This window comes from Macaca nemestrina, chromosome 20 (genome assembly GCF_043159975.1).
Source record: "Macaca nemestrina isolate mMacNem1 chromosome 20, mMacNem.hap1, whole genome shotgun sequence".
NCBI classification, from domain to species: Eukaryota; Metazoa; Chordata; class Mammalia; order Primates; family Cercopithecidae; genus Macaca; species Macaca nemestrina.
Window position 1 is genome coordinate 14,024,176 of NC_092144.1, and position 26,437 is coordinate 14,050,612.

General features: G+C 49.6%; 1 protein-coding gene and 1 long non-coding RNA gene across 10 annotated transcripts in view; one reads left to right on the forward strand and one right to left on the reverse strand.

Moving 5' to 3' along the window:
• The first annotated feature begins 1,055 nt into the window (after positions 1–1,055).
• The window catches only part of LOC105496692 (zinc finger protein 333), a 35,124-nt gene continuing 9,742 nt past the window's right edge, over positions 1,056–26,437 (forward strand). Inside the window, exons 1-7 of one of the 9 annotated variants that reach the window (XM_071087311.1) lie at positions 1,056–1,108; positions 5,299–5,342; positions 6,850–6,973; positions 7,395–7,490; positions 10,970–11,052; positions 16,517–16,633; positions 18,141–18,228. In XM_071087311.1, the coding sequence (XP_070943412.1) occupies positions 5,340–5,342; positions 6,850–6,973; positions 7,395–7,490; positions 10,970–11,052; positions 16,517–16,633; positions 18,141–18,228 (511 nt within the window). In that variant the 5' untranslated portion in view covers positions 1,056–1,108; positions 5,299–5,339. Of the gene's footprint in view, positions 1,109–1,160; positions 1,334–1,382; positions 1,516–4,002; positions 4,354–5,298; positions 5,343–6,780; positions 6,974–7,394; positions 7,491–10,969; positions 11,053–13,340; positions 13,643–16,516; positions 16,634–18,140; positions 18,229–26,437 lie in introns of those variants that run through there. The other 8 variants (XM_071087308.1, XM_071087307.1, XM_071087313.1 and 5 more) reach the window with 8 other exon arrangements.
• On the reverse strand, positions 7,252–13,008 carry LOC139360400 (uncharacterized). Its single transcript, XR_011617748.1, has 3 exons — positions 12,989–13,008; positions 12,090–12,127; positions 7,252–7,317 (listed from the first exon to the last, which is right to left on the reverse strand). It is a non-coding gene; the product is annotated as an uncharacterized lncRNA (long non-coding RNA).

A 26,437-nucleotide genomic window follows, 5' to 3' on the forward strand; every position in this document is an offset into this window, starting at 1 on the left:
CATGTGTAAGCTCGTTGCAGCATTACTCACAATAGCAAAGACATGGAACTAACTTAAATGCCCACCAATAGCAGGCTATATAAAGAAAATCTATGTCTTAGATTCACATATCTTATTTTTAGTGAGAAAGGCAAGCTGTAGAAGAAACAAAAATACATCATCTTATTTTTGGAATAAAGACAGCTGACCCGTGAACAACAAGGGTTTGAATTATGACTATCCCCTTATAGGCAGATTTTTTTTCTACCCCTGTTCTCCTTGGGACAGCAAGACCAAACCCTCCCTTTCCTCAGCCTACTCAAGGTGAAGCTGGCGCTGAAGACCTTTATGATCTTTATGATCACTTCCACGTAACGAAGAGTAAATATATTTTATCTGCTTCATGATTTTCTTAATAACACTTTTCTCTGAGCTTAGTTTAAGAATATGGCATACAATACATATAATATACAAAATATGTGTTAACTTTGTTATTGGTAAGGCTTCCGGTTAACAGTAGATTAGTAGCTAAGTTTTTGGGGAGTCAAAAGAAGTGAATTTTCCACTGCACAGGGTGGCGCCCCAACTCCCGTTGCCTGCGATTGAGCCATATATAAAAATACAAAAACAATCTTAAGTATGGGTATATTTTTGAAGGGGACTGGATGAAGCCCATGGATAAAGGTGGAAGGGGTTGGAGAAAAAGGAAGGAGAAGAGGGTAAGTTAAATATTGAGCATCCCTAAAGAACCCTGGGGGAGGGTCGGGTGTCCCCTCTCAACCCTCCAAGCTCAGGTCCCGTCATCCCGCCCTCCGAGTGCAAGCTCCGCTCCCATTCCCACCCCAAGCACAAGCCCGCCCATTTTTGCCCCTTGGGCGCCCGACCCGCCCCTACTACCACCCTCCAAAACAAGGCCCAGCCAACTCTGCCATTGGGGTGCAAGCCCCCTCATCCGCCTTCGGAGGGCAAGCCACACCCCATCCCGCCCCCGAGCACAGGCCCCGCCCCACTTTTGACCCTGGGCCCTAAGCCCCACCCCTATCACCGTCCCTCGGACATAGGCTCCGCCCCCAGCACCACTCTCCATGCTCTGTGGGACCCCACTCCAGAGCCTAACCTCATCCCCCGGGTAAGAATACTAGAATTTCGCCTTGGAGGCTAAAGAAAATGTTAGTTTTTCTGCCGCCGCCTAAGGCTACTCTGGTCACTACAGCCGGAGCCACAGCCACTTCCGTTCCCGGCGGCCCCGAGACCAGAAGCGGAAGTGAGCGCGGTGGCGGCAGACGGCGGCTGAGCTGTGCTGCGCGGCGCCGCGCGGCGCGGCGCGGTGGGAGTGTCTCCGGCTGGTCTGCAGGTGTGGCCCGGCCCCTCGGGAGGGCGGGGAGGGCTCGGCCGGCGCGGGGAGGGGCTGGAGGGCCTAGAATAACTCCGCCTGTCTGAGGTGCTTCCTCCCTGCGATCATCCCCCGGCCGGCATGAGGCCCACACAGCCGGGACCTCGCATCTGGGCGCCCACCGCCCGGTCTGTCGCTCTCAGGTACCCCCCGTCCGGGCAGACAGGGCTGTCATCCTATCAAAAGGGAAATCCCAAACAGTCCAGGTCCCACGGCTCAGGAATGTGGTGACACCGGCCCCAGCCCTCACCTGTCCTTTCCAATTTTTAGGGGAAGTGCATAAAGAGGGCCCTACCTTGCCTATAGTATGCAAGATAACTGCAAATTAGTAATCCACGTTTTATTTGATACGATACTTACTATTATCTAGCTTTGCAACTGGAAAGTGAGGTCTGGGTCTACATGTGCAAACTGGTTTGATTGGCCAAATTTACTTAAAAAATTGAGTGCATCTTTCTATTAAGGAATGAATTGGATGACGAGAGATTTCTTTTGGTGACTGACAATTTGAAGTATTTTAGCTTAATATCTGTTAGCCTGGCTTTGCATCTCTTCCTTTCTTTAACTTTTTCTTTCTCATAAGAAAGCTTTTGGCCAGGCTTGGTGGCGCACTCCTGTAATCCCAGCACTCTGGGAGGCTGAGGCGGGCAGATCACCTGAGGTCAGGAGTGCGAGACCAGCCTGGCCAACATGGTGAAACCCTGTCTTTACTAAAATACAAAAATTAGCCGAGAGTAGTGGCGGGCACCTGCAATCCCAACTACTTAGGAGGCTGAGGCAGGAGAATCGCTTGAACCCCAGAGGCAGTGGTTGCAGTGAGCCGAGATCGTGCCACTGCACTCCAGCCTGGGTGACAGAGCAAGACTCCATCTCAAAAACAAAAACAGCAGCAAAAGGAGGAGTTTTAACTTTTTTTTTCTTTATTTTCTATGTTTGAGACGACTTTTACTTCTGCTCTGGGCATCAAGTTTTTCACTGTGAGGTGAGGGTGTCTTAAGAAAAGTTGTTTCTCAGTTATTTCACAAATATTATTATCAAGGAAAAGTAAGACTGTTATTCAAATCTTTTCAAGTTGGCTCCAGTCCTTCCCCTAAGCATGTGAATCACGGAGCTTCAAAACTAATGGGACTTCAGGGAAAAGACGATATAAACTTTGCAAGTAGTGGAAATTCAAATTGAGTTGGCCATTTTGAATTGGGATGTCTTTTTTTTTTCTTTTGAGATGAAGTCTCGCTCTGTCGCCTAGGCTGGAGTGCAGTGGCCGGATCTCAGCTCACTGCAAGCTCTGCCTCCCAGGTTTACGCCATTCTCCTGCCTCAGCCTCCCGAGTAGCTGGGACTACAGGCGCCCGCCACCTCGCCCGGCTAGTTTTTTGTATTTTTTTTAGTAGAGACGGGGTTTCACCGTGTTCGCCAGGATGGTCTCCATCTCCTGACCTCGTGATCCGCCCGTCTCGGTCTCCCAAAGTGCTGGGATTACAGGCTTGAGCCACCGCGCCCGGCCTGGGATGTCTTTTTTAATAATGGGATTAAAGCTCATGTCTACTGAGAAATGAGGAAAAAATTAACTTCAGAGGAAAATCATGCATCAGGCTTCAGTTTTATGAGTGAAGTGTTTGTTTCCAAAAAGAATATATGCGCTTGCCTTGCCTTTTTAAAAAGAATTAATACTTTTAAAAAATATTTATATTTATTTTTATTTTTTGAGATGGAGTCTCACTCTGTCACCCAGGCTGGAATGCAGTGGCACAATCTCTGCTCACTGCAAGCTCCACCTCCCAGATTCACGCCATTCTCCTGCCTCTGCCTCCTGAGGCCCGGCTAATTTTTTTTGTATTTTTAGTAGAGATGGGGTTTCACTGTGTGAGCCGGGATGGTCTAGATCTCCTGACCTCGTGATCCGCCCGCCTCGGCCTCCCAAAGTGCTGGGATTACAGGCGTGAGCCACAGCGCCCTGCCAAAAAGAATTAGTATTGTTTATTAAAGATACCTGAAACGGTGTGTGATTATGTCTTATGAAAGACAGGCATTTTAAGTTGTTATTATATTTGATTTTTGTGGTATCATATTGTCTTTTTTTAATTTTGAGACAGTCTTTTTTTTTTTTTTTTTTTTTTTGAGACGGTGTCTCGCTCTGTCACCCAGGCTGGAGTGCAGTGGCCGGATCTCAGCTCACTGCAAGCCCCGCCTCCCGGGTTCACGCCATTCTCCTGCCTCAGCCTCCCGAGTAGCTGGGACTACAGGCGCCCGCCACCTAGCCCGGCTAAGTTTTTGTATTTTTAGTAGAGACGGGGTTTCACTGTGTTACCCAGGATGGTCTCGATCTCCTGACCTCGTGATCCGCCCGTCTCGGCCTCCCAAAGTGCTGGGATTACAGGCTTGAGCCACCGCGCCCGGCCGAGACAGAGTCTTTTTTGAGACAGAGTCTCACTCCGTCAGCCAGGCTGGAGTGCAGTGGCGCTCCAGTGCTCGCTGCAGCCTTCTCCTCCTGGGATCAAGCAATTCTCCTGCCTCAGCCTCCCGAGTAGCTAGGGTTACAGGTGTGTGCCACCATGCCTGGCTACTTTTTGTATTTTTAGTAGAGACGAGATTTCACCATATTAGTCAGGCTGGTTTGAACTGCTGACCTCAAGTGATCCGCCGACTTCGGCCTCCCAAAGTGTTGAGATTAGAGGTGTGAGCCACTGTGCCTGGCCACCTGGACCTCATTCTAAGGCCATGGGGAAGTCACTGAAGTTTGAAGTAGAGGAGTGACATTATTATGTTTGTGATGTAAACAAAACACTAGCTCCTGGATTGAGCATGGAGTTTAGGATGGACAAGGATGAATGCAGAGTCCATATGGGAGGCTGGAGAAGTTCAGGGCTTGGATGATGGTAGCTGGGGCTTGATGATTGTGGAATTGGAAAAGTTGGAATGTTTGAGATGCCTGCAGGAGGTAGAATTGAGAGAATTTGATGATGGATGCATTCTCTTTAGCACGTAAGCGGGGTCTGCAAACTGTGGCCAGTGGGCCAAATCTGGTCTGATGCTGGCTTATATAAATAAAGTTTTATTGGAACACATTTGTTCATGTGGCTGTTTTTGCCCTGTGACCATATAATTAAGTGGTTTCATCAGAGACCATATGGCTCACAAATCCTAAGACATTAATTACTTAGCCCTTTGCAGAAAAAGTTTACCACCCCCTAATATGTAAAGCACTTAGTATTCATTAAGCACTGTGCTAGTGACTGGATGTGGAGTTGTGAAAAAAGTAGATACAGGTCTATACTTAAAAAGTTTACATCAGGCTGGTTGCGATGGCTCACGTCTGTAATCCCAGCACTTTGGCAGGCCTAGGCAGGTGGATCACCTGAGGTCAGGAGTTTGAGACCAGCCTGGCCAAAAGGGTGAAACCCCATCTCTACTAAAAGTGCAAAACTTAGCCGGGCGTGGTGGTGCATGCCTGTAATCCCAGCTACTTGGGAGGCTGAGTCAGGAGAATCACTTGAACCTGGGAGACGGAGGTTGCAGTGAGCCGAGATCACGCCCCTGCACTACAGCCTGAGCAACAGAGTGAGACTCAAAAAAAAAAAAAAAAAAAAAAAAAAGTTTACGTCATAGTTGGAGAGAGACAGGCAATAATCATTTAAGAGATAAATATCAAATCACACCTTCATATAGGCAGTGGAGGGAAAGTAGATGTTCTTAGAGGTATTTTAAGGGCAGCTAGGAGTTAAAATGGTCCTTTGATAATGTGGGAAGAGTCAGTAGAAGTCACTAGGCGCTATTGTTTGAAAGGGGGCTTGGGGCCCAACACGTTGCTTATGGAGGCAGATGTCCTATTGTAAGGGTTTTTATTGTGGCCACTCTGCTGGAGACCCCCCAAAATGCTCTGCTTCCATCCTCACCCCTTCTTTTACCTCAGTGTCTCTTTTATTGCAGGGAGGACACCGACTGAGACCTCAAACCCTGGATCCAGTGTCATGGTGAGGAAGCTGGGGGCTCCTGTGGTTGAAGGGGTGGATACATAGGATAACTATGTCCTCTGGGCCCTGTCTTCTCTCTCCCCACTTCCCTGCCCAACTGAGGAAGAAAGGGGAGGGCGAGTGAGGAGCAGCCTCATCCCTGCCCTAGGGGACCTGGGGATGTCCTTCTGTGCCCGACGTCTAGAGGGAAGCTGGCATGGAGGAAGAGCCCCACAGCAGACCCCAGGGCTCTGAGCGGAGCTCCTCCAGGGCCAGCCTTGCCATCCCTGGTTAGACCTATTGAAAACACATGTGGCCATAGAAATATAAATTCAGCTTAAATGAATTAAGATTCAATACATTTAGCCGGGCATGGTTGTGTGTGTCTGGAATCGTAGCTACTTGGGAGGCTGAGGTAGGACGATAGCTTGAGCCCAGGAGATTGAGGCTGCGTTGAGCTAGGATTGTGAGCTTGTACTCCAGCCTAAGCTACAGAGTAAAACCCTGTCTCTTAAAAAAAAAAAAAAAAATTAAAAAGTTTAAAGTGCTCAGTTTCTCAGTCGCCCCAGTCACATTGCCCAAGTGCTCAACAGCCACATGTAGCTGGTAGCCCCTTTCTGGAAAGCGCAGGTATGGAACATTCCCATCAACAGAGAGTGATGTCTGTTGGACAGCGCTGCTCTGAAGAATTCTGCAACTAAAAGGCCATACAGATTCTCAGATGAGGCCGGGCGTGGTGGCTCATGCCTGTAATCCCAGCACTTTGGGAGGCCGAGGCGGGCAGATCACTTGAGGCTGGGGGTTCAAGACAAGCCTGGCCAACATGGTGAAGCTCTGTCTACTGAAAATACAAAAAAGCAGCTGGGCGTGTGGCGCGCGCCTGTAATCCCAGCTAATTGGGAGGCTGAGGCAGGAGAATCACCTGAACCCGGGAGGTGAAGGTTGCAGTGAGCCGAGATTGCGCCACTGCACTCCAGCAAGACTCTGTCTCAAAAAAAAAAAAAAAAAAAAGACTCTGAGATGCAATGGAAGTCCTACTTTCATAAGTATGAAAGATTATTAAGGACATAAGTCTTGGGGAATCCCAGAGAGTTCACAGAAATTAAGCGGTCAAGCCCAAATTTGTGATGCTGTGCCAATTTGTGATAAGGAGTTTAGGAAAAACTCTGTAAGCCAGGAAGGACAGGCTCTGGCATCACAAGTCAGTGGAGTTACACAGAGAGCCAAAACGTACACTCTAGGATTTGTCCAAATGTTGAAAGAAAGTGAACATTTCAGCTTGGTGGCCCATGTGATCTCTGTCACAGCTACTCAGTTCTGCCGTTGTGGCCTCAAAACAGCCATTGACGCATTGTAAATAAATGCATGTGGCTGTGTGCCAAGAAAACATTATTTACAAAAATAGGCGTTGGGCTGGATTTTCCACGCCTGCCGTGTCTGAACATTTTCTTTTCTCCAGTGATAACCAGTCATTCTGCTCACTGGTGGGGGCGGTCTTTGCCGAGCCAGAACGTGTGTGCTGTTTTAGGAATCAGTCACCTTGGAGGATGTGGCGGTGGAGTTCATCCAGGAGTGGGCATTGCTGGATAGTGCGCGGAGGAGCCTGTGCAGATACGGGATGCTGGACCAGTGCAGGACCCTGACCTCCAGGGGTAAGGCTGGCGTCACCTGGCTCCTTCCTGTACGCAGGCACTAAATGCTTCTTAAGCGCCTGCCATGTGAACAAGACAGACGTGGCTTAGGCTTTGTGGCGCTTATTGTCCACAGGATGGCAAAGCTTCATCTGTTGCACTGCCTTCTTTCCCTCTTTAGTAAGGTCTCCTTGAATTTGCTCCCAGGCTTCCGAGGTGAGAGAGCCTCAGCCCCTTGGGGCAGAGGGGAGGGTGTTTGTGGGTTGGGTCCTGAGTTCATTAGCTACTGGGCAAGATCCCTTTGCGACCCATCACACTTGCTCAGCCCAAAGAATCTGAAGCCCATGTTGAAGCTGAAGGAGAGTCTGAATTGAAAAACAAGAGTTTGTTTTCCCCTGCAAGCCCTCCCTCCCCCAGCGCCTGTGTCTTTCTTCGTGTGCAGGAACTCCACCATGCAAACCCAGTCGCGTCTCCCAGCTGGGGCCAAGAGCAGAGCCAAGGGCAACAGAACGAGGGATTCTCCATGCCACGGGTGTAGGTGAGTACCTAAGACAGGCTGTGGATTCCCTGACCCGCCTGGCTGGGTGGTGTGCCCTGGGAAGTGTCAGGTTAAGAGCATTTTCAAAAGCCGTTTGTTCTAAGGGGACACCGAAGGCTATTCGGAGTGAGGTTTCTCAAGTTCCTTTAGCTTCTCTTCTATTTTCACTTTCTAGCCCTCCTCTCCTACTTTCCTTTGGTTTCAGAAAAAGATTTGTTCTAATTTCTCTTAAAAAATTAGAGGGCCAGGTGTGGTGGCTCATGCCTGTAATCCCAGCACTTTGGGAGGCTGAGGCTGGTGGATCACCCGAGGTCAGGAGTTCGACACCAGCCTGGCCAACATGGCAAAACCCCGTCTCTACCAAAAATTAGGCAGATGTGATGGTGTGCACCTGTAATCCCAGCTACTCGGGAGGCTGAGGCATGAGAATTTCTTGAACCTGGGAGGTGGAAGTTGCAGTGAGCCAAGACTGCATCATGGCACTCCAGCCTGGAGGATGGAGTGAGACTCTGTCTCCAAAAAAACAAAACAAAACAAAAATTAGAGCTATAAGTCACACACCATAAAATTCACCCCTTTAAAGTGTGCAGTTCAGTGGTTCACGACCTTGTGTAACCATCACCACTACCTAATTCCAGAACATTTTCATCACCCCAAGTAGAAACTCTGTCCCCATGGGCAGTTACTCCCCATTACCCCTCCCTCAGACCCTGGCAGCCACTAATCTGTTTTCTGTCTCTATGGGTTGTCCTGTATAGACATTTTTATAATGGAAATCGTATCATAAGTAGCCTTTGGTATCTGGCTTAGTATAGTAATTTTGTGTTGCAAGTAAGTTATAGACTGGGTAGTTTATAAACGATAGAAGTTTATTTGACTCCTAGTTCCGGAGACTGGGAAGTCTAAGGTTGAGGGGCTGCATCTGGTAAGGGCCTTCTTGCAGCATCATAACATGGTGGAAGACATCATGTTGCAAGAGAACAAGAGAGGCCCAGACTTGTTTTTACAACAAGGCCACTCTAGAGATAACTAACCCCCTTCTGAAGTAACCACATTAATCCATCCATGAGGGCAGATTCCTCATGACCTAATCACCTCTTTTTTTTTTTTTTGAGACAGAGTCTCGCCTTGTCACCCGGGCTGGAGTGCAGTGGCGCGATCTTGGCTCACTGCCACCTCTGCCTCCCGGGTTCAAACGATTCTCCTGCCTCAGCCTCCTGAGTAGCTGGGATTACAGGCACCCACTACCAGACCTGGCTAATTTTTGTATTTTTAGTAGAGATGGGGTTTCACCGTGTTGGCCAGGCTGGTCTCGAACTCCTGACCTCGTGGTCTACCTCGGCCTCACGAAGTGCTGGGATTACAGGTGTGAGCCATTATGCCCAGCCACCTAATCACCTTTTAAAGGTTGCAGCTCTCAATACTATTGTATGGGAATTGCTTCCAGCCCATGAACTGTGGAGGACACACTTAAACTACAGCAGTATCTGTCTTCTTTCACTTAGCCTCATGTTTCCCAGATCCATCCATGTTGTAGCATGAATCAGAACTTAATTCCTTTTTAAGGCTGAATAATATACATTGTATGGATAGTGGATAAACAGTTGGATTGTTTCTACTTTTTAGCTATTGTGAATAATTTTGCTGTGAACATTTGTGTACAGTATTTCCTTTTTCTTTCCTTTTCTTTTTTTTTTGATAGCGTCTTATTCTATCGCCCAGGCTGAAGTGCAATGGTACGATCATAGGTCACTGCAGCCTCAGCCTTTTGGGCTCAAGTGATTCTCCCACCTCAGCCTCTTGAGTAGCTGGGACCACAGGTGCATGTCCTCATGCTTGGCTATTTTTAATTTTTTTTCTAGAGACCATTCTTCCTATGTTGCCCAGGCTGGTCTTGAACTCCTGAGCTGGAGTGATCCTCCCACCTCGGCCTCCCAGAGTAGTGGGATTACAGGCGTGCGCCACCATGCCTGGCCTTGTATACAAGATTTATGTAGACATGTATTTAATTCTCTTAGGTATACACTGAGGAGTGGAATTGCTGGCTCATATGGTAATGCTGTGCTTAACTTCTTGAGCAACTGTCATACCACTTTGCAAAACAGGTGCAGCATTTTACATTCCCACCAGTGGTGATGAGAGTTCTGACTTTCTCCACATTCTCACCCATACTTGTCGTCCACTTCCTTTTTAAATTTAACCTTTCTATGTATGTTCTTTGTCTAGTTCTTTCTTGCTCTTTTCTCTAATAACATCTGCTTTCCGGAAATAGTCTCAGTCCTCATAGAATTCTTAGCTAGGAAATTGCCTCTCATTTCCCCCTCATTCCTATGACTGCCAGAGTCCACACATAGCCCTACACACAGATGCTGGCTTCCCTTTCAGGCTCTTCCCAAGTCTAGGGTCGATATTAAAAGCTGGGCTGGGTGTGGTGGCTCATGCCTGCAGTCCCAGCACTTTGGGCCGATCACTTCAGGTCTGGAGTTCGAGACCAGCCTGGTCCAACATGGCGAAACCCTGTCTCTACTAAAAATATAAAAATTAGCCTCGCATGGTGGTAATCCCAGCTACTCAGGAGGTTGAGACATTAGAATCGCTTGAACCTGGGAGGCGGAGGTTGCAGTGAGCCAGGATCACGCCACTGTACTCCAGCCTGGGCGACAGAGTGAGACTCCATCTCAAAAAAAAAAAAAAAAAAAATTAGCTGGGCATTAAAAAAAAATTAGGTGGTGCATGCCTGTAATCCCAGCTACTTGGGAGGTGGGAGGTGGAGGTTGCAGTGAGCCAAGATCACACCACTGCACTCTAGCCTGGGTGACAGAGTGAGACCCTGTCTCAAAAATAAAATAAAAAGTAAAGAAAACATGTGACTCATGCCTGTAATCCCAGCACTTTGGGAGGCTGAGGCGGGTGGATCGCAAGGTCAGGAGTTGAAGACCAGCCTGGCCAAGATGGTGAAATCCCATCTCTACTGAAAATACAAAAACAAATTAGCCAGATGTGGTGGTGGGCGCCTGTAATCCCAGCTACTTGGGAGGCTGAGGCAGAGAATTGCTTGAACTCGGGAGGCGGAGGTTGCAGTGAGCCAAGATCGCGCCACTGCACTCCAACCTGGGTGAAAGAGCAAGACTGTGTCTCAAAACAAAACAAAAGTGTATGTGTGTACACACACACACACACACAAATATATATATCTATATTTACATATATATTTTCAATTTTATGCCACTATTTCTTTTTGAAAGGAGTTCATTTTTTCTCAATTCATTTCAGACTGGAAATCTCAACTTGAATATATGTATTTGGTATTAAAATTTGAATATTTATATTCAATATTAAAAGAAAAGGCCTATGTGTGTATAGTGTGTATATATGTTCACATACATATGTGGATATATATGTAGGTGAATACATATTTTCAATTTAACGTCACTATTTCTTTCTGAAAGGAGTTCATTTTTTCCCCCCGTTCATTTCAGCCTGGGAATCTCAGCTCAAACCCAAAGAGTTGCCTTCTATGCAGGCTCTTTTGGAAGAAGCATCCTCCAGGGACATGCAAATGGTAAGATGCACGTGGTTTTCCCTGGCTCCCAGCACGGGAGAAGCTGAGGAACACGTGAGGTGGAAATACAGGACCAGAGCCAGGGAGGTGTTAGCAGCGTGGGTATCTCTTGGAAGGGAAACAGTGTCTGAGGGCATGTCCTGTGACTTCTGAATTTGGGCAAACCCTGACTGTTGCTCAAGATTTTTTTTTTTTTTTGAGACAGAGTCTCGCTCTGTCACCCAGGCTGGAGTGCAGTGGCATGATCTCGGCTCATTTCAGCCTCCACCTCCCGGGATCAAGTGATTCTCCTGCTTCTGCCTCCCGAGTCGTTGGAACTGCAGGCGTGCACCACCACGTCTGGCTAATTTGGGCATTTTTTGGTAGAGACAGGGTTTCACTGTGTTGGCCAGGCTGGTCTCAAACTCCTGGCCTCAAGCGATCTGCCTGCCTCAAGATTCTTTTTTTCTAGAAGGTTTCCTGAAGGAAACATTTTAATAAATGTGAGTCAGACATTGAGTGTGTGAAATATGACCTCCTCCTTAGCAACTGTCAGAAAAACCCCACCTGGTAGAGAAGCCCCATTGTGAGTAAGAGGGAGCCCTGTGATAGAGCTGGCAACACACTCAACTTGACGAACCCCAGCTGTCTAAACAAGGCATGGCTTGAAAATGTTGAGAATATGCCCCTGGTGGGGAGGACCCCTGGGCACTGACACAGATATTGACGAGCTTCCCACCATCACTCACCTCTTTTTCTCTTTTTTAAAAGACAGGGTCTCGCTCTGCCACACAGGCTGGAATGCAGTGGCATGTTCATGGCTCAAATTCTGGACTGAAGTGATCCTTCTACCTCAGCCTCCCAAGTACCTGGGACCACAGGCCTGAGTCACCATGCCCAGTTATTTTTTTTCTTTTTCTTTTTTTTTTCTTAGAGATGGGGTCTTGCTGTGTTGCCCAGGATGATCTTGAACTCCTGGCCTCCTGTGATCCTCCCACCTCAGCCACCCAAGTAGCTGGGACTACAGGTGTGAGCCAGTGGGCCCAGCCATTACTCACCTCTTGTCAGGAGCAAGCTCCACCTGGAGAAGAGGCTCCTGAGGAGTTGAAAGGAGGCAGGAAATATTTCTGGAGGAGCCGTAATCTGGATTTGGATGAGAGAACTGGCCAGACAGAGGCCGCTTTGATTGGAAAGAATGTGGGGAAGTTGCTGGGCATCCTTCTCTTCTTAGGAGACCCGTCTAGATTCCACACTGGAAGGAAGCCCTTTTCAGTGTGGAAAAGTCTTCCATACGAGCTTGTACATTAACAGTACAGGAGAAAATATACACTGAGTCCCCACCATCCCCTCTTTGGCCCTGAATTCCTTCCCCCTCAAACGATAGGACCTTCCAAAGTTTGGGTTCCCATTCCTGAGTGTTGGTGAAAGTTAGGGCTAGGGTTTGGATAGAAAGAGGCACAGAGCTCAGCTTCACTCCCCAGGTGGGGAGTCCCAGGGTCAGTGAGAACCCCAGGATCCCTCGGTCAGTGCCCCTTCCCCTGTGTCATGGATGGGTGTCAGCATCAGAGATGCCCCACCCAGTGGATAGGGTGCAGTGGCCTACGTTTTAGAGACCCACACTCCACTTCTTTGCCAGGGAAGCTTCTGGAACACCGAGAAGCCTCAACCTGTGCAGCCTGGTGTGGGCTGCAGATCAGCCAAAACTCACAACCTGCCTGGCTGCAACAGACCCCCGGGCAGCTGACAGCCCTCCTCACTCCCCAGGCCCTGCTCATTCTTGGTTTACACTCTTGTTTTGGTGGAGGACACCCTCCAGTAGCTCCTTGGGAACAGGTGCTTGGGTTTTGAGACCTTGAGTTCTGAGAATGTCTTATCAGGGCTGCTGGATTGCAGGTTCCTCATCCGATGTGGTGGTTGTGATAAGCCTCATTACGGAACATCCTTTTTCCTTTCTTACCTTTTTACATAGATATGGGGTCTTGTTCTCTCGCCTAGGCAGGAGTGCACTGGCATGATTGTAGCTCCCTGTAGCTTCGAACTTCTTAGCTCAAGCGCTCTTCCTGCCTCAGTCTCCTCCCGAGTAGCTGAGACTACAGGCGTGCACCACCATGTCTGGCTAATTTTAAAAAATTGTTTTGGAGAGAAGTCTCGGTGTGTTGTGCAGGCTGGCAATTGCAGGGCATTCTGTGTGTCATGTAGCCCCCAGTGCTTGTTGAATGAAGGGATGAATGGATAAGGTGTTGCAGAAGGCATCTCCAGGTCCCATCCTCCACCCCCATGTCTCTCTTGCTCAGCAGGTGGACCCCATGTGAAGAAAGGAGAGAGGGAGAGAGAATGAGCCACGAGGGCCCGGTGCCCTCTTCGTTTCTGTGGGCTCTCTCCTTTCAGTACAGGGCTCCAGCGCCCTCCACAGAACTCCACACCCAGCCCAGCAAGCCCCTCTGTAATGGGTGCTGAGAGTGGCAGGCATGGGGCTCTTATTACATCAGAGCCCCAGGAAACAGGCAGTCACAGACTATTCTGAGTGGGCAGAAGAGGTCCACCTATGGATACATATTTAGAGAAGCTGAGGAGTTCCTCACTGAAGACATCCAGCCCGTGAGTAGTAGAGGTGGGTTTGGAGCAAGGAGTTGAACCCACACCTAACCCCAGAGACCACAGTCTCAGCTGCCAGGTTCTGCTGCCTGACAATCATACAACCTGCCACTGGGGTGATGCTAGCCCTTCCGGGCCATGCCAGGCATCACTGCGCCTTGTCACAATCACTGAGACCCTGCACGGTGGCTCTGAGACCTCCCTGTCACATGGGAAAAAGTGCTGATGGCCAGGGACAGAGTGAGTCCCCATGGCCTCCCTCTCTTTTGTCGGCTGGTCCAGTGGAGGGACCAGTGAAGAGGAGGGTGGGAAACTGCTCTTAGAAGAGCCCCAAGGAAGCCAGGCACGGGGACTCACCCCAGAATCCCAGCAACTCAGGAGGCCAAGTTGGGAGGACCACTAGAGCTCAGGAGTTTGAAACCAGCCTGGGCAACATAGCAAGAACCCGTCTCTGCAAAACATACAAAAATTAGCCATAGCCAGATGTGGTGGTGTGCACCTGTAGTTCAGCTACTTGGGAGGCTGAGGCGAGAAAATTGCTTGAACCCGGGAATTCAAGGCTGCAGTGGGCCATGTGTTTGCAACACTGCTCTCCAGCCTGGGTGACGGAGCAGGATTCTGTTTCAAAGAAAAATAAAAAGCCCCAAGGGAGGCTGAGGAACAGCCCTTGTTCTGTCCCAGGGCCACCCCACAGCTGCCTCTTCTGCAGACACCCAGCTCTTTGAGGCTGCAGTGCTGCTGCTCTCGTCCTCTGCTGGGTCCCCAGGCCTGCACCAGCAGTGCCCATGTCTCAGTCCGTTCTCACCCTGCTAATAAAGACATATCCAGACTGGGTCATCTATAAAGGATGGAGGTTTAATTGACTCACAGTTCAGCATGGCTGGGGAGCCCTCAGGAAACTTACAACATGGTAGCAGGGGAAGCAAACACGTCCTTCACATGGTGGGCAGGAAGGAGAAGTACAGACAAAAGGAAGGAGAAGTACAGACAAAAGGGGGAAAAGCCCCTTATAAAACCATCAGATCTTGTGAGAACTCACTCACTATCATGAGAACAGCAGCGTGGGGGTAACCGCCCCCATGATTCAATTATCTCCCACCAGGTCCCTCCCACGATATATGGGGATTATGGGAACTACAATTCAAGATGAGATGGGGGTGGGGACACAGCCAAACCATATCAGCCCAGTACATATTTGTTCGACAAATCGGCAGAACACCTAAAAACACTTTGTTTAAGTAGAGTGACCTGTGTCAAAATGATTCTGATGCAAACATTTGTCTCAAAATGTACCTGTGCGATTTTAATTTATGACTCAGAAAGGCCAATGTCATTGGAAAATTTTGATTACTTGTATTTCCTGGGAGGACAGGGTACACCATGCCACACAGGTCCACACAGGGAAGCACCAAGGTCAGCCTGGGGGCAGAAAGGAGCAAGGGGATAGCCCAGGCCATAGCCTTTCTTGGGGTTTCCACAGGAAAGGTGAGGCTGGGCAGGGTAAACCGCCCAGGATTGGTCAGTTTGAATAATTTTAGTGGACCTTGGCGGGTAAGTGCTGTCCCTGGCTGTTTTAGGGCAGGGGAAATATTGACTGAGATAAGGAGCCGGTGAGATAAGAACTGTATGGTGTGTGGGCTGTGGGTCACAGGGGAGTTAGAGACAAAGTTGGCAGGCAGTTTGACCCTGTGAATGATGGATGCCCTGTGGACAATGACAGCATTCCTATTCAGAACCGATATCTCCTGACCTTTCTTTCTTTTTTGTTTTTTGGGTGACTTAAACAGCAGAAATTTATTTTCTTACCCTTCTGGAGGCCAGAAACCCAAGATCAAGGTGGCAGCAGGGCTGGGTTCTCCTGAGGCCTCTCTCCTTGGCTTGCAGGTGGCCACCCTCCTGCTGCCTCTTCACACGGCCACCCCTCTGTGCCACACCCTAACGTTCTGTAGTGAAACATCTCATAGCCTCTCCAGGGGCTCTGTCCTAACCTCAGGTCTGTCTCTGCATCTGCAGTGTGTTAAATCCTGGAGACCCTCGGTGGCGGCTGGTGCCTGCAGTAGGTTGGGAGTAGTTACTAGATCTGAGGCTACCAGATGCCAGACCCGTGTACCTTGCCTTTTTTTTTTTTTTTAAAGACACAGTCTCGCTCTGTCACCCAGGCTGGAGTGCAGTAATGCAATCTCAGCTCACTGCAACTTCTGCCTCCCAGGTTCAAGTGATTCTCGTGCTTCAGCTTCCCGAGCAGCTGGGACTATAGGCGTGCACTACCACACTTGGCTAATTTTTGTATTTTTAGTAGAGATGGGTGTATCAGTCTGTTTTCATGCTACTAATAAAGATATACCCAACGAGACTGGGCAATTTACAAAAGAGAGATTTCGTTAGACTTACAGTTCCACGTGGCTGGGGAAGCCTCGCCTCACAATCATGGCAGAAGGCAAGGAGGAGCAAGTCACGTCTTACATGGATGACAGGAACTAAAGAGACCTTGCACAGGAAAACTCCCCTTATAATAACCATCAGATCTCATGAGACTTAGTTATTATCATGAGAACAATCATGGGAAAGGCCTGCCCCCATGATTCAATTACCTCCCACTGGGTCCCTCTCACAACACGTGGGAATTCAAGATGAGATTTTGGTGGGGACAGAGCCAAACCATGTCAATGGGGCTTCGCCATGTTGGCCAGGCTGGTCTTGAACTCCTGGCCTCAAGCAATTCTTTCACCTCAGCCTCCCAAAGTGCTGGGATTATTGGCATGAGCCACCGCACCCGGCTCCATTTGCCTTGACATCTGGCAGCCCTAAGCCCCAAACCAAAGGTCTCTTGGGCCAAGAACAGCTGCAGTGCTACCTCTGTCCTGCTCAGCACCCTCCTGTCTTTTCCCAGGGGCCGGGGCTGTTCCTGAGGATGCAGCTGGTGCCCTCCGTAGGAGCGAAGGAGACACCATTGACTCAAGAGGACCGGCCAGCTCTCCAGGAGCCGCCTTGGTCTCCGGGATACACGGTAAGCCTGGGAGAGGTTCACTGTGATGGCACCAGGTGCAGTCAGGAAGGCCTAGGGTGCGGGGTGTCTGTAAATTGGGGTAGGGGAGGGGAAGGAGGGTGTCTGGGGCCTGTAGGAGGCCCAGGCTGTGGGCTTGGGGTGGTGCAGTCTGTTTCTGTGTTGAATATACTTGTCCCCAGGGTGATGGCGGGCTCCAGGGTGGGTCCTGGGGGAGGGTCTGGTTGTTAGACTGTGGGCCCTGCCTTTCCTGGTCCAGCCTTTTTTCTTCCTGTCCTTCCACCCCAGTCCCACTGCTTCCACGACCTTGAAACTGACAGGAACTGGCAGGTCCTATGACCTGAGCAGGCTCAGGGAAGCGAGGACCTCTTGGCTCTGGGCCCTGTGTGTCCTTACCAAGGCAGAGAGAGAATGGGAGAGAGAGCCGCTGTAAGGCAAAGGTTGCTAACCCCCAGGCCGTGGACCAGTGCTAGCCCCTAGCCTATTAGGAACCAGGCTGCAGAGCAGGAGGTGAGCGGCGGGCGAGCATCCATGCCTGATCTCCGCCTCCTGTCGGATCAGCAGCAGCACTGGATTCTCGGGGAAGCGCGAATCCTATTGTGAACTGCGCATGTGAGGGATCTAGGCTGCAGGCTCCTTATGAGAATCTAACTAATGCCTGATAATTGAGGTGGAACAGTTTCATGCCAAAACCATCCCCCCACCCTGGTTTGTGGAAAGATTGTCTTCCATGAAACTGGTCCCTGGTGCCAAAAAGGTTGGTGACTACTGCTGTAAGGCACGTCCTGAGCCCCGCACGAGGAGAAAAGGCCTCCTCCCACTTGTCCCTGCCCTGTTCCCTCGCCCAAGGGACCTGCTGCATGTACCTCCCACCCCCCATCCACCACCAAGTCCTGCTAGCGTTATCTCCAAAATGTAACCCACCTCCAGCTGCCCCTCCTGTCCCTGCTGCTGCCCCCCTGCCCAGAGCCACTGTTAGCTCTCCTGGACTCTAGGTCGGCTCCTGACAGGCGCCTGGGCCCCACCCTGGACACAGAAGCCAGAGCGATCCCTTAGTCAGGTCAGACGTGTTTCCTGAACAAGCAGCTGCCAGCAGAGAAGAGTTCACACCCTACTCCAAGGAGGGGTCTTCCTCCCAGAAAAACTCACTGACTGCCTGCTCCTCTCTCACGCAGGTCCACCTCCAATCTTCCCTCTACCCCTCAACCTCCTGGCCATCCACTCCCCACTGTTTTCCCAGCTTTTCCCTGACTTCTAGAGCCTCCTTGGAGGGTGCCACCTTCCCCAGCCCCTGCCTGGGCACCCTCTCTCCAGGCCATTTTGGATCCCAGTGATTAGCTTTGTATTTAAGGATTGGGTAAATCCTGACAAGGTAAATGGGTCTATCTCTTCTTTTATTAATATGTTCCCCAAAGCAGGATCAAACATGCACATTCATCTGGGGTGAGCAGGTGTGAGTGGACCCCCTCAGCCTCTTGACTCTAACTGTGACCCCTGTCACTCTGTGCAGGGACTAAAGGCCGCTGTGCAGATTCAGAGGGTGTTGATACCAGTGCCTACGCTGGGCCACCCCGACCCGGGGGTGGCCGGGGATTCTGGTGAGTGAGTGCCGCATGGAACACGTGGCCAGAGGGCCCTGCTATCCTTGTGTTCTGTCCAGGAACTTGTATCCCATCCTGCCTACATTTCCTCTGACTGCAGGCACTGCCGTGGCACCATAGGGAGAGGATGCAGAAAGCCTCTCTCGTTATTTGTGTGTTTAAGCAGGAGGGCACTTCCAGTGACAGATTTTTCTGTTAAGAAAGAGAGGTTCACTCAACAGCAGGAAAAGGCCCGACCTCTCTTTGGGCAACATGAAATTCTTGACTACACGATAATGTCGATTTTTGAAAATTATGATTGAATTTACTAGAAATGGCCTGTGTTTTAACTGGGTTTTTAAAAATGAGGTTCAGGCTGGTTGCAGTGGCTCATGCCTTTAATCCCAGTGCTTTGCAAGGCGTAGGCAGGAGGATTGCTTGAGGCCAGGAGTTCGAGACCAGCCTGGGTAACATAGTGAGACCCCTATTTCTAAAAAAAAAAAAAAAATTAGCCACAGGTGGTGCCTCCTAAGTCCTAGCTACTTGAGAGACTGAGGCAGAAGGATCGCTTGAGCCCAGGAGGTCAAGGCTGATGTGAACTACAGTTGCTTTACTGTATTTGCAGCCTGGGTGACAGAATGAGTCCCTGTCTCTAAAAAAAGAGGTTCAAAGCCACTTCTCCTGAGAAGTGGGGAAGAAATTAATTCTAGAAGACAAATAACATTTTAGCTTTAATGGTAAGGTGTTTGTTTTCTTCCAGTTTGCCTTTTAGTAAGAATAATAAACTTTGTTTCTTAAAAGTGCCATCCACTCTTGTGTCTGGAATCTCTGTTATCTTCTTGACAGGGAACAATTCTTAGATCTAGGTCATGTGTTGCTCTTCAGTATATTTTTGGTAAGCCTTCTGGGCTAGGCTCTATTTTGTTACTACTTCTTTTTTTTTTTTTCAATTGAGACAGCATCTCGCTCTGTCACCCAGGCTGGAGTACAGTGGCGTGATCTTGGCTCACTGCAACCTCTGCCTCCTGGGTTCAAGCGATTCTCCTGCCTCAGCCTCCCAAGTAGCTGGGATTACAGGTGTGCGCTACCATGCCCGGCTAATTATGGTATTTTTAGTAGAGACAGGGTTTTGCCATGTTGGCCAGGCTGGTCTCAAACTCTTGACCTCAAGTGATCTGCCCACCTCGGCCTCCCAAAGTGCTAGGACCAGAGGTGTGAGCCACCGTGCCCGGCCTATTTTGTTACTTCGTGAAGCGGGTAACACCACCATTGTCATCATCTGGTGGTGAGATGGGGACCAGGAAACAGTCACAAAGAAAATACTGACCCCTCTTCCGTGGAGCTCACAGTCCGCTGGGTGGTCAGAGTTTGAAATGAGTAACAGAGTCCAATGCAAGCGTGTTGTACAAGGACTTCATCTCAGGGCGCAGGGGAGAGTTCTGGGAAAGGATGGATATTTAAGCTTAGGCCAGGGTTTCTCAACTGCAACACCGCTGATACTGGGGCCTGTTTACTCTCAGTTGTGGGCCGTCCTATGCATTGTAGGATGTTGAGCAGCATCCCTGGCCTCAACTCAACTAGACGCTAGGAGTGCTTTTCCTCTATGAGTTTACCAGGGCTGCCATATCAAAGTTCCACCAACTGGGTGGATTAAACAGCGGAAATATGTTGTCTCACCACTCTGGAGGCCAGAAGCTTGAGATCAAGGTGTTGGCAGGGCTGGTTCCTTTGGAAGCCTCTCCTTGGTGTGTAGATGGCCATCTTGTCTCTGTGTCTTCACATCATCTTCCCCCTGTACATGCCTGTGTCCAAATGTCGTCTTCTTGTGATGGGGTTTGGATTTGTGTCCCCGCCTAAATCTCATGTCAAATTGTAATCTCCAATGTTGGAGGAAGGGCTTGGTGGGAGGTGACTGGATCATGGGGGTGGACTTCCCCTTGCTGTTCTCTTGATAGTGAGTGAGTTCTCACGAGATCCGGTTGTTTAAAAGTGTGTAGCACCTCCCGCTTCACTCTCTTCCTCCTGCTCCAGCCATGTAGCACGTGCCTGCTTCCCCTTTGCCTTCCGCCATGATTGTAAGTTTCCTGAGTCCTGCCCAGCCATGCTTCCTATACAACCTGTGGAACCAGGAGCCAATTAAACCTCTTTTCTTTATAAATTCCCCAGTCTCAGGTAGTTCTTTATAGCAGTGCAAAGCGGACTAATACGTCTTTTAAGTACACCAGTCATATTGGACTAGGGCCCGCCCTACTGACATCATTTTAATTTAATTACCTCTAAAGACTCTATCTATGTTCAAATATGGTTACCAGGGGTGAGATAAGATACCAGGGGTTAAGACTTCAAGATAGGAATTTTTGGGGTAATGCACTTCAGCTCGTAACATCCACATACCCCCTAGTCATGAAAAGCTAAACTGTCTCTAGATGGTACAGACTGAATTGTGCTTCCCCTCCCCAAAGTTCGTGTTGAAGCCCTAGTGTCTCCCCCGAAGGTGCCATGGGAGATGGGGCCTCTAAGGAGGTGACAAAGGTTAAATAAGGTCATAAGGGTGAAGCCCTGAACCAACAGAACTCAAGCCCTTACAAAAAGAGGAAGAGACGCCACAGCTGTCTCTCGCCCATGTGAGGACACAGCCAGAAGGCAGCTGTCTGCAAGCCAGGAAGAGAGCCCTCACCAGAAACCAACCATGCTGGCATCTTGATCTCAAACTTCCAGCATCCAGAACTGTTAGCAGCAAATTTCTGTTAAGTCACCTAGTACATGGTATTTTGGAATGACAGCTCAACACCAAATGTACCCTGGGAGACAAACCCTGACCTAGACCATGATAAATACTATAACATTTAGCTTGGTCAGGTGTTGGGCTGTTGGGAGGTTGGGAGAGAGGATATCAGGCTTAGGAACAACATTGATAAAATTCCCCGTGGAGCAGAGAACCGTTTGCATCCAGGGCCCATGGAAGATGCTGTGAAGGGAGGAGGGAGAAGTGGAGAGAGAGTGGTGTGAGCTGATTGAAGAAGAAGCAGGTTCCAGATTGTTCAGGGCTTGGAAGTGCAGGACAAGAACCTTGGCCCATGTTCTAAGCCCACTGGGAGCCAGTGACGTGTTTAGGTGAGTGGTGCAATGCACCTGTGATTTTTTTTTTTTTTTGAGATGGAGTCTCGCTCTGTCGCCCAGACTGGAGTGCAGTGGCGCAATCTCGGCTCACTGCAAGCTCTGCCTCTGGGGTTCATGCCATTCTTCTGCCTCAGCCTCCCGAGTAGCTGGGACTACAGACGCCTGCCACCACGCCTGGCTAATTTTTTGTATTTTTAGTAGAGATGGGGTTTCACCATGTTAGCCAGGATGGTCTCGATCTCCTGACCTCATGATCCGCCCGCCTCGGCCTCCCAAAGTGCTGACATTACAGGTGTGAGCCACCGTGCCCGGCCTTGCACCTGTGATTTTAACAGAACCCCACCCCCAGCACCTGTGAGGAGTGTGGGCTCAGCGAGGAAAGCAGTGGTAGGTGGAGGCTGTTAGGAGTAGAGTGGTGCTGGTCTAGACTTGGGGTTGAGTGTGGAGGAGGTGTGCTGGGTTCCCCCAAGACCACCCCAGGCCCGATGATCCACTAGGAGGACTCACAGGAGATGTCGTACTCATGGCTATGATTTATTACCGCAAGTGGATATTAAGCAGAATCAACAAAGGGGGTGCCGGGCACTGTGGCTCACGCCTAATCCCAGCACTTTGGGAGGCCGAGGCGGGCGGATCGCCTGAGGCCAGAAGTTGGAGACTGGCCTGGCCAACATGGCAAAAACCCATCTCTACTAAAAATACAAAAATTAGCCGAGCGTGGTGGTGAGGCAGCAGAATCGCTTGAACCCGAGAGGAGGAGGTTGCAGTAAGACTCTGTCTCAAAAAAAAAAAAAAAAAAAAAAAAAAAGCAAAAGGAAGCCTAGAGGAAACCAGAGCCAGGCTTCCAGAGTCCTCTCCGAGCAGAGTTGCCCAGGACAGGCTTAATTCCTCTATCGCCAAGTTGTGCCAGCACCACATGCAATGTTGTCTACTAGCAAAGCTTATTAGAGACTGGGCGCACACCGTTTTCACTGGCCAAGTAGGCTGACTTGAGGTACAGCCCAGAATGTGCCTGTCTTAGTTGGTTCGTGTTGCTATAAGGGAATACCAGAGTCTGGGTGATTTATAAAGAAAAGAAGGATAGGCGCAGTGGCTCACGCTTGGAATCCCAGCACTTTGGGAGGCCAAGGTGGGCCGATCACTTGAGGTCAGGAGCCTGGCCAACATGGTGAAACCATGTCCCTATTAAAAATACAAAAATTAGCCAGGCATGGTGGCATGTGCCTATAATCCCAGCTACTTGGGAGGCTAGGGTGGGAGAATCACTTGAGCCTGGGAGGCAGAGGTTGCAGTGAGCTGAGATTGCACCACTGCACCCCAGCCTGGGTGACAGAGTGAGACCCTGTTTGAAAAAACAAGAAGTGTATTTGACTTACGGTTCTGCAGGCTGTACCAGAAGCATGGCACCAACATCTGCTCCTGGAGAGGGCCTCAGGCTGCTTCCACTTATGGCAGAAGGGGAAGGGGAGCCAGTGTGTCGAGATCACATGGTGAGGGAGGAAGCAGGAGCGGGGTGGTGGGGAGGGAAGGGAAGGGGGAAAGATGCCAGGCTCTTTTTAACAACCGGCTCCCTTGGGAAGTAATAGAAGAGTACTCATTCTCTCCGTTGGAGAGCATTAATCAATTCTTGAGGGATCGGCCCCCAAATCCCACCTCCGACACTGGGGATTAACATTTCAGCGTGAGTTTTGGAGGATACAGTCCCTAAATTCCAGACTTTAAGAAGGAAAGCAGGTGTTCAACATAAACCGCATTGTTTGTACAAGTGGTTTAAGTGGAGTGAGTTTCTTTTATCAGTTAGGGGGGTGGGAACCTTCCTGAAATCCAAGTTCTCAGACTTGGTTAGCTCTTGGTTAGCCCAAGGGCTAACCTTGTAAACACATCTCACTAAGGAGTCCATCCAGGCCTGGTGGGTTCACTCCTTTCTGCACAGTAGGGAAGTGAGGAATGATTTAAAACACATAGAGGCCAGGCGTGGTTGCTCATGCCTGTAATCGCAGCACTTTGGGAGGCTGAGGTGGGAGGGAGGACTTCTTGAGGCCAGGAGTTCGAGACCAGCCTGGGCAACATAGCAAGACCCCATCTCTACAAAATAAGAAAATTAGCCAGGCATGGTTGTGTGCACGTGTGGTCTCGCTACTCAGGAGGCTGAGGAGGGAGAATCACTTGAGCCCAGGAATTCAAGGCTGCTGTGAGCTAGTCCAGCCTGGGTGAGAGAGCAAGACCCTGTCTCAAAACATTTATAGTAATAATGCATATAAAACATTTGTATTGAGGTTGAGTTAATTTGATGGTTCATATATTCATTTACCAATGACATGGAGCATTTTTGTGCCAAGTAGGGTATCGGGAACAGGGTGGTAAAAGCACCCAGGCTGATTCTTACAAAGCTTCCAATCCAGTGAGGATGACAGAAAATAAACACCCATGGCTACAATACATAGCTGGTTACAGATGGGAAAGGGCTGCGAAGAAAGGGAACGGGTCCTATCGGAGAAAAGGAGAGAAGAGGCTCTTTGTGCAGGGGAGGAGACCTCAGGATGGGGCACTCTGAGGGGGACATTTCAGTGGATCTAAAAAGAAAAGGCTCGACGTAGGCATTGGCTGTAGCGGGGATGGGTGGGAGAGGGGCTTGGGGGTGAGTACTGCCATGTAGAGATGTCCTCACTATTTATTCTGATTAGTTGCTGGGATGTGTAGAGTGTCAGAGAGGGGTGAGATTTCTGATCAAAGACAGGGACAGCACTTCCTGAGATCGAGGACATGGTGGAGGACGGTGATGAGTTTCATTTATTTATTTATTTATTTATTTTTTAAGACCTAGTCTTGCTCCGTTGCCCAGGCTGGAGTGCAGTGGTGCAATCTTGGCTCACTGCAACCTCCGCCTCCTGGGTTCAAGTGATTCCCGTGCCTCAGCCTCCCGAGTGGCTGGGACTACAGATGTGTGCCACCACACCCAGATAATTTTTGTATTTCTAGTAGAGATGGGGTTTCGCCATATTGGCCAGGTTGGTCTCCCGACCTCAAGTGATACACTGGCCTCAGCCTCCCAAAATGCTGGGATTACAGTTGTGAGCCACTGCACCTGACCTAGTTGTTTTTTTTTGTTTTGTTTTGTTTTTGTTTTTTTTTTAATAACGGAAATTTCTCTTTCACAGTTTAGGATCCCAGAAGTCTGAAATTAAGGTTTCGACATGGGTGTGCTTCCTCTAATGGTTCTGGGGGAGGATCCTGCCTCCTGTCTTCTAACGGTGGCCTGCAGCCCTTGGTGCTCCTTAGCTTGTGGACGCAGCCCTCCCGTCTTTGCCTGTGTTGCCTCATGGCCGTCTCCCCTCTGTGTCTCTGTCTCTTCTCTTAGGAGAACCATCGTATTGGATTAAGGGCCTACCCTACTCTCGTATCATCTCAACTCATTACATCTGTAACAATCCTATTTCCAAATAAGGTCACATTTTGAAATACTAGGGGTTAGGGCTTCCCAGTTTTTGGGGGGACACAATTCAAGCCATAGCAGTCTGTTCTCTAGTCCCCCCAAATTTGTGTCCTTCCCACATGCAAAATACACTCATGTGATCCCGACATTCCCAAAGTTGTAATCCATTCTAGCATCAACTCTAAGTGCAAAATCTCATCTAAGCACCATCAACTCAAAAGCTCATCTCATCTGATGAGAATCCCACAACTCATGATGTCAGTCATCTACAGCAAGTATGAGGGAGACTCAGAGCGTGGTCCATTGTGGGGCCAAATTCCTCTCCATCTGCGAACCTGTGAGAAATCAGAAAGCAAGTGATCCGCTTCCAAGATACAGTGATGGGGCAAGCATGGGATAGACATTCCCATTTCAAAAGGAGAAACTGGAAGGGAAAAAGGGGTCATGGGTCCTGAGCAAGTTTAAAACCCATCAGGGCAAAAGCTAGGAGGTTTCCAGGCCTGGAACGAATCCTCTGTGGTTGGAAGCTCTGACCTCTGGACCTCATTTTGGGTACATTCTATTCCTGTTCCCTGAGATGGGCAGAAAGATTTGAGCCAATGGTTGGATACATGGTCTGGTGTTCAGATGTGAGAGTCAGCCTAGAGATTTGGGCTTCATCATGAAGATGTGGGAATTGACACCCAGAGAATGGGTGAGGTTGCATGCCAAGGCAGAGAGAGTTGAGGTAGGCGCGAAGAGGAGGGCCTGCAACCTGTGGATGCCGGCAACATGTTGGAGGAGAAGCTCTTACAGGAAAAAGAGGAGGCCAAGGTTGTGATCACCGATCACAGGCTGGGTGGGCTATAAGAAGGAGGGATTGGCTAGGTGCGGTGGCTTGCAGCTATAATCCTGGCTACTCAGGGGGCTGAGGTGGGAGGATCGCTTGAGGCCAGGAATTCAAGGCTAGCCTGGGCAACATAGTGAGACCCCCATCTCTAAAAAAAATTTTTTTAAAATTAACTGGGTGTAGTGGCACACACGCGTAGTCTTAGCTACTTGGGAGGCTGAAGTGGGAGGATCACTTGGGCCCAGGAGTTTGAGGCTGCAGTGAGCTGTGATTGTGTCACTGCACTCCAGCCTGGGTGACAGAGCAAGACTCTGGTTCAAAACAATAACCGGAGCAGCAACAACAACAACAGCAAACCTAGAAGAGATCGGACGACGAACACACATCAGTGGGATTTCCCAGCACGGATGGAGGTCACTGGTGATTCCAGGGTGGTGCCGGCCCTTGGAACGGTGGCAATGAGAAGCAAGTGGGAGGGGAGGAAGTGGGCACGGAGGGTAGATAGCCCATGATAGGAAATGAAGAGATAGAGGTAGCCCAAGGGAAAAGTGGGGTGTTATGGCTTGACTTGTACCCCTCCAAAAAGACAGGCTGAAGTCCTAACCCTGTGAATGTGGCCTTATTGGAAATAGGGTCTTCGCAGCTGTAACCAAGTTAGGAGGTCACAAGGGTGGGCCCCCAATCCATCATGACTGTATCCTTATGAGAACATGAGGAAGACGCCACGTGAAGACAGACACAGGGAGGGGACCGTGTGACGGGGGAGGCAGACACTGGAGTGATGCATCCACAAGCCAAGGAGCCCCAAGCATTGATGGCCACCACCAGAAGCCAGGGAGACGCAA